This window comes from Octodon degus, unplaced genomic scaffold, assembly GCF_000260255.1.
Source record: "Octodon degus isolate 3935 unplaced genomic scaffold, OctDeg1.0 scaffold00011, whole genome shotgun sequence".
Taxonomy (NCBI): Eukaryota; Metazoa; Chordata; class Mammalia; order Rodentia; family Octodontidae; genus Octodon; species Octodon degus.
Window position 1 is genome coordinate 25,905,232 of NW_004524587.1, and position 7,511 is coordinate 25,912,742.

General features: G+C 52.6%; 1 protein-coding gene across 1 annotated transcript in view; it reads left to right on the forward strand.

Annotated features, from left to right (window-relative positions):
- Window positions 1-7,511, forward strand: part of Cngb1 (cyclic nucleotide gated channel beta 1) — a 76,527-nt gene that overhangs the window by 10,015 nt on the left and 59,001 nt on the right. The window contains exons 11-13 of the mRNA XM_004626047.1: window positions 836-872; window positions 5,692-5,851; window positions 7,237-7,467. Coding sequence (XP_004626104.1) covers window positions 836-872; window positions 5,692-5,851; window positions 7,237-7,467 — 428 coding nt within the window. The remainder of the gene's footprint in view (window positions 1-835; window positions 873-5,691; window positions 5,852-7,236; window positions 7,468-7,511) is intronic.

The window sequence follows — 7,511 nt, forward strand, 5'->3', positions numbered from 1 at the left end:
ACTCTACATCATCGATCACTTTCCTCTTTGGCCCCATAATCTCCTTGATCAGAAAATTTGGGACACTACAGAGTTACATGACGTTACAGTGCAAGTTCTCATATGTCCTGAGTCTTAATTGACCTTGGAAGACTAGGGCCAAAATGTTGGCTTCCCTTGCAGCCCTCCTTTTTCTCTAATTTTGGTCTGCAAACTTAGATTGTTAACCCTCCAGTGGACATCTTCTTAGAACTACCTCAACTCAGAGTGGGAGGTCTAATCTTAGTCCTGGCTGGGTGAACTTAGCCAGGCCCTGGTGATTTGGGAACCTCAGTTGTTCCACTGGAGCAATGGGCTAATGATTCTTCCACCACCCAGAATTGTGAGAAAGCAGGAAAGCATTCTGTAAGAGAAGGTGTCTAGCCCAGGAGAGAGAAAGGGCTGGCCAGGTCCTGTGCCTCTCAGGTACTCAGGGTCCCTCCCTGGCTCCTCTGAGCAAGTGTCTTTTCTGTGACTGTCTGGGGGTACCCACCATGGTTTACTGAGCCACCCTCACCCCAAGTTCTTTCATGGGCTCTGAGAATAGTGGGGACCTTCTTCCCCATTTCATGGGACAATGGTGGCTCAGAGAGATGTTTTAGGGTCACATGGCTGGTGTCAGAACCCAAGTGCCCAGACTCCACATCCAGGACTTTCCAGCAGCCCAGCTTTCAAGGCTGGCTCCTGTCCTGAGGGCAGCTGTGCTGAGGATGTGCAGGGAGCCTAGGCTTGCCTCCATGTGTGCCCAGAGAGGGCAGAAGCTGGGCAGAGGTCAGCCAGGCAGCCTTAAGAATGTCTTTCCTTTGACCCCATGCAGGAACCTGGTTCCCCTGAGAGGTGTGACGTGCAGACCAGTAAGTGACACATTAGTGGGTCCCTGTGTCCAGCTCTGGGAGGTTGCTTTGTGTCTTTGGGTCTAAGTGGGGGGCACACCTGGGGTCTCCTGACCTAGATCTGAAGGGGCCCCTACCCTGTGGGTCTCACCTGTGGTCAGCCTACGCTGGTAGTCAGAGCCCAGTCCGGAGCCAGAATGGCCCAGATTGGTGTCCAGCACCTATCCAGTGAAAGCAGCTCCCAGGTGGGCACCCCCTTTCTGCAGGCACCACCAGAGAGAGCAGCCCTAGCCCCTGGCTTCTGGGTGAGTCAGTTTGGCTAAGCATTGTCCTGGTCAGGGGAGAGGAGAAGGGCAAAGCGTCCCTGGGGGAATCAGGTCCTGGAGATGCTGGCGCTTTTGACCTGAGAGGTGTCCCCTCACTGTGAGTGGGTTAGGGAGGTAATGATGCCTTTTTTGCCACCCCTGGCACAGGTTGGAGGACAAAGGCCAGGAAGGGAGGGCAAGGGGCAGAATCCATTCTTCCTTTACTTCACAGCTCTGGAAAGGCATGTGATAGACAGATACTCATTTGTTCAGCAAACATAACAGGCAGCCCACAGTGTGCCAGTCTGTGATGGGTTCTAGCAGTGAGCAACGCAGCATACTGTCCTGTACTCAGGCCCTCCACCCTGGGTCAGGGAGTCCCAGGTGGCATAGTACACAGGCTCAAGAGAACAGAAGTCTCTCCCAGGACTGGGGAGCCAAAAGTGCAGAATCCAGGCATTTCCAGGGTTGGTTCCTCCTGATGCTCCAAGGGAGGGTTTGTCCCCTGTCCCCTCCTGCTTCCCATCCTGGCTGACCGTCCTCAGAGTGCCTTGGCTCTAGCCACCCTCTGGTCAGGTTCTCCATGAGGCCTTTCCTCTATAAGCTGCCTGTTACTGGATTTAGGATCCTCCCTAAATCCAGGATGATCTCATCTTGAAATCTTTAACTTAATTACATCTGCAAAGATGCTATTTCCAAATTAGGTCACATTCACAGGTAACAGGGTTAGGATCTGGGTGCATCTTTGGGGAGGATACTACGAGCCACTATCTGGGGTGACTTGAATGGTTGGGGGACGAGTGTGCCTTTTCTTCTCCCCACTCTGTCCTGGCCTACCCTAGCTGCCAACCAACCATCCCTCCGCCTGTCCCCCCAGCCACCCACCCTGTCTTCTCCTTTGTTTCAGGGGTGGTGGCAACTGGAGGCCTCTGAAACAGGGGAGAAAGGGATCTGGGCGAGCACAGATGGACAGACGGATGGATGGATGGAAGGAAGGAGAAAAGGACACCTTGAAGAGAAGACTGTCACAGGGGAGGGGTAGAGGTGGCCACTGACTCCCGCCCTGTCTGAGCAGTGAGCCTCTGGTTCCATCCCACCCGCAACTCTGTCCCAGAGGCACCTCTCAGGCTGCCTGGCCAGGAGGCAGCAACCAGCCCACAGTGAGGGGGCGCGGGGCATGAGCAGCAGGGAGACTAGGCGCGCAGCCCATGAACGGCCCCACGCAGGCCTCGCGCTGCACACCTCCCTTGAGCACTCTAAGCCCTTTGGGGACCTCGTTTCTTCCCGAAGTGGTCCTGCTAGGGTCTGGCCATATTCTCTTCCTCACAGGACTGGGCACAACCTGTGACAGTGGCAAACAGTTTAACTGACATTAAAGATCTTGAATTAGCACTTCACATCTGTGACTGCATGGTGTTCTTGCTTGGAACAAATGCTGAAACAAATGTGTAGGGTTTATTTATTTATTTATTGGTGAAACCAGGGATTGAACTCAGGCCCTTGCGCTTGCCCAGGCAAGCACTTATTCTACTGAGCTATTTCCCCAGCCCTCATAATGTGTAGGTTTTAAAGGGGTGGACTGCATGGGATGAATGGTAGTGGGGTTGCGGGAAGGAACTAACCAGGGTCCCTGAAATGCCAGCTGGCTCTGATGTGAGGAGTCATTTTAAAATTACAATTAGTTGTCAAAATTTCAAGGCAGGCTTTGTGTAGAAGAAGTCTGACCTGCTCAGAAAGAGGGAAAGGCTGGCTGCAAGGGACCAGCACTGAGCTCCAAAGGACAGACTGAAACAGTGGCCCTGCCCCTTCATTTGTGCCTGTTATCTGAGTTTGGGTTTAAGCCCTTGAAGTCTCTATCTGGCACTGAAGGGAGCACAGTTGCAGTGGAGGAAATAAAGTGAAAATGCCTGGAGGTAGGAGTGCTGGGGAGAGTGCTGAGCCGTGCAGCTAATCTGAGCCCCAAATCCTTGATACTGAAGGTGAAGCTAGCTAGAATCCTTGGGGCCTGACTTGAGAAGGCTGCAGGCAGTGGGCAGCCACTGCTGGCAGGTACCTGGAGAGGGAGTGGCTTCACAAACATTGCCCTGGGGCCAGCAAGCATGGGGGCAGGGAGAGCAAAGAAAGCAACTGGGAGCTACTGTGAAGAATGTTGTACCCTAGACTTCATGGTTAGAGAGGGACTTGGCTGGGGCCTGACTTCTAGAAATGTCCAGTGGATGAGAGGCCAGTGCCTCAGGGCCAGGTCTCCAACTAGGGAGAGGAGGCATGAGTGGGTGTTAGGACCCAGACCAGCCAGAGAGGATGGCTTGAAGCCAGTGCTCTGGCTTTGTCAGTGACCCGGGTCTAGGAGTGGGGTGGGGGGTGACCTAGAGCCCATGTACCCCGACTCCCACCTGCTACCTGGGAGGCCAGGATATTCTTCATAGGGTCTGGACTTCAGGGGAGGACAGTGACTTCCTCCTAGTCCTGCAGGGCCCTGGCCTGGGCTATGTGACAGAATGCCTTTTCCTCATGGCTGAGGACCTCGGGCATCATCCTCTTTTCAAAGATGGCTGTAAATTGGAGGCAGTCTAGGGTGGCCCCACAGGTCTGCTGCAGAGATGAAAGCTCCCATCCATATTTAAAAAGAAAGAGTTAAATGACAAAGCAAGGACAACATTGCCCTTGAGGCTGGCACCCAGTACTGAGTGGCTTTCAGTGACATTGGGACACACATGAGTTTATTTATCGCCTGGCCTAGTGCTCTTAGAGTTGAGAGCAAGGACAGCCTGGGCTCTACCTCCAGCTTCCTGTGTGACCAGGCTGGCTCTTCGGTCTCTAAAATGCAGAGAGTACTGTTCTCTCCTCCTGGGGCTGTAAGGGGTAATGAGTCCTCCATCTGGGAAAATTTCTGTCCCCTGGTTGTCCCCTGCTGTGCCAGGCAGCTTCTTACAAGAGCTCTCAGAGTGCAGAGGCTGTAGCACTAGGGACAGCAGGGTAGAACCACTTGTGCAACATGCCCCTCCTCTGAATTTGGGGTTGGAACTTCCCTCAAACCTGCCAAGGATGCCAGGCCCTGAGACGTTTGTAGGGCTGGAAGAGCCAGGACCCCTCATGGAATGACGTCCTTCACGGTGTGCAGGGAGTGTCCCTGGGAAGCAGGAATAATATCTGCACTTGGAAGCTGGGAATCCCAAGCCTGGCCCATGGGAAGCACCCCATAAAGTAAAGAGATCATCTATTTCTTAGCTTGCTCACTTGTAAAGCAGGGATAAGACATTAAAGCATAGAAATAAAGTGGAAATAATAATTATTGCTAGGAGGACTGACAGAGTTGTTCCTAAGCAGGTGGCTGTACCTTCACCACAGATGTGTTGTCAGGCCCAAGGGCCTTTCCACCTCTTTCCTTATCCAACACACTAGTGATGTCAATTCTTGTCGCTCAGCACAGGCCTGGCTTGGGAGCGTAGCTGTACTTCTGGTCACCGTCTTTGTTGTTGGCTACACCACGAGCAGTAGCTTTCAGAGTCTTAGCCTGGAGGCCAGCTTCCATCTGGTCACTGTCACTAACTAATGCTCAACTTGAAGGCCGCTAAGATCCCTGGAACTCTTGGGGGATACTTGGCATCCAGGAAGTCTGCCCCTTGCTTGGGTGGGCTTGGGTTCGTGAGACTTTCCTGTTTCCATTTCTGCCAAGCTTACAATCCTGGAGTGTCTCAGTGTTGGGTCAGGGTGCATGGAGAAATGTTGAAAGTCAAACTTGCTTCTGAAGGTGGGACTCCCCCGCCTGTCCACCCGTGAGAAACTCGGGGCTGCTAGGGCCAGGTACTTGGGGGTTTTTTGTTTGGTTGTTTTTTGTTTTTTTTGAAGGGTTTAAGGGTGTTCAGTGTCTCACTACCAGATTGGACTTGTACTGATCTGCCTGTTTACAGCCTCCCAAGAGCTAGGATTACAGGTGCATGCCACCATGCTGTCTCAATTGCCATCTCAGCATGCCCCAGGGGTGGGGCTGGCACGGTAGGCCTGGGGATTGAACCCCTGGCCCCTGTGCCTGCTTGCAGGTGCTTTAATCCACTGAGCTATTTGGCCAGTGGCCAGGCATCTGGGAAGGACTATCTGGAGCAATTCTGAGTTCATGCGCATGTTGTCACAAAGGCCATCCTATACCTGCATATGGCAATGTGGCCCCATGCTGCGCCCTTTGGCACCACCTGCAATGCTGTAGTTTGGGGTACTTTCTTCTCCAGTACAAACTTCCAAGAAGGAGGCCTCAATGAGAAACAAATTTGATCCACCATAACCAAAGCTCTAGCTCAAGAGAAAAAGGGACACAATCATGGAAGGAGACAGGTGAAGGGATATACGCTTTGCCCATCCCTGAGCCTTGGCCCTGTGGTCAGTGGTTGCACTGGTCAGGGTGCCCTCCTTGCCCACTGCTTGGTAAGTAGCTGATCTGCTGTTGGCCAGGGCCAAGGTTCCATCTGGGGTCCTTGAGGTACAGGAGTCCAAGCCCACTGTCCTCGTACCCCATACAGGCCCCCTCTGTGTCCCTGCAGTCAGAATCCTCCCCACGGAGCTGGTGGAGCCTGACCTTGTACTCGAAGAGGTTGACCCTCACTGGGAAGATACCGAGCAGGACAGCAGCGCCAGTCCACAGGAGACAGAGGCAGCTCTGGCCTATGAGGACGAGGATGAGGCCGTGGTGGAGATGCACAGGTGAGGAGCCAGAGAAGTCCTGGGAAAGTAGCAGCACAGAATCCCAGAGGTACAACATGGCGTGGAGACCAGATGTGGTGGTGCACACCTATAACCCCAGCACTCTGTGAGGTTGAGGAAGGAGGATGGCAAGTTCAAGCCCAGACTAGAAAATTTAGCAGCTTAGTGAGACCTTATTTCCAAATAAAAAATAAAAAGGGGCTGAGAATATAACTGAGTGCATAGGCCTTGGGTTCAATCCCCAGTACTAGAAAAAAAAAAAAAAAAAAGGCATAGAGAGGCCCCAAGCCTGCCTCCCCTAGTTCTCCCCATGGGTACAAAGGCTACCAGATTTTTCTGCCTCATTCTAGAGACAATGTGGGTGTCTACAAGCATGCATCCCCTCTTCTTTTATGCATAAAAGGTAGCATATCATATGCATATATCTGCACCTTGCTATATTTGTTCAATTAATATACCTTGAGGTCTTTCCACATGCTGTACACCATTGTTTTGACAACTGTATACCATTCTATCATAGGAACATACTATATCTATTTCATCTGCCCTCACTGATGGCCATTTAGGTTGTACACTAGCTTTGTTACTGTGACAAAATGCCCGAGGTGATGAACTTATATAGAAGGAAGGTTTCTTTTTGGCTTATGTGTGGTAGTTTGGCCCCACGCTTTTGGGCCATTGGTGAGGTAGTTCAGCAGAAGTGTGCAGCAGAGCAAAAGCATCTGATTCACATCAGGAAAGGGAAAGAGAAGAAAGAATATGGGGCTTGGGTCCTGCTACCAGCTTTTAGGGCACACGTGCAGTCCCTGAGGGTCCACCCATTAAGGGTCTGTGCTTTCCAGTTACATCAGTTTGGGGAGCGAGCTGTTAACACCTGGCTTTCGGGGGCTGTTTCTGATATAACTGTAGGAAGCTGATTCCCACATTTGGTTTCTGTGAACAGTTCTGCAGAGCTCTCCTGTGTGTGTGTGTGTGTGTGTGTGTGTGTGTGTGTGTGTGTACATGTGTGCACCTCCCCAGGGTGGATCTCCAGGGAATGTGGGGTCATCAGACGCAGGAATGATCACTGTGCCTGCCTAACCACTCTCCTAGAAACACCACAAGATGGGGTGAGGATACTGAGGCTGAGAGGGGCTCCAGGTCTGACCGGTGGTCACCACAGGAGGTTGGGGCCAGGAGAGGCCTCTCACAGAGTGAAATGGACTGGTCGCTAGAGACAGCCTGGGGTGCTGGCGGACTGCAAATGTGGGGTCCCTAGGCCAAGCTTTGACTGAGGAGCCCAGGTCTGGTCCAGGGAGTTGTGAGATGCGCTACAGAAATGGGGGGCAAGAGGTAGACTCGGGGTGACTGCAGTGGACTAACTCCTATCTCCAACCCCAATCCAGGGAGCTGCCCCTGATTCAAGAGGAAAAAGAAGAGGAGGAGGACGGCAAGGAGGAGGAGAAGGAGAAGGAGGAGGAGGAGGAGAAGGAGAAGGAGGAGGAGGAGGAGAAGGAGGAGAAGGAGAAGGAGGAGGAGGAGAAGGAGAAGGAGAAGGAGGAGGAGAAGGAGAAGGAGAAGGAGGAGGAGAAGGAGAAGGAGGAGGAAGAAGAGGATGAGGAGGCACAGGAGCCTGAGTGAGTCCCTCTCTTGGCTAAGGGTTCTCCCAGGGAGGTGGGGC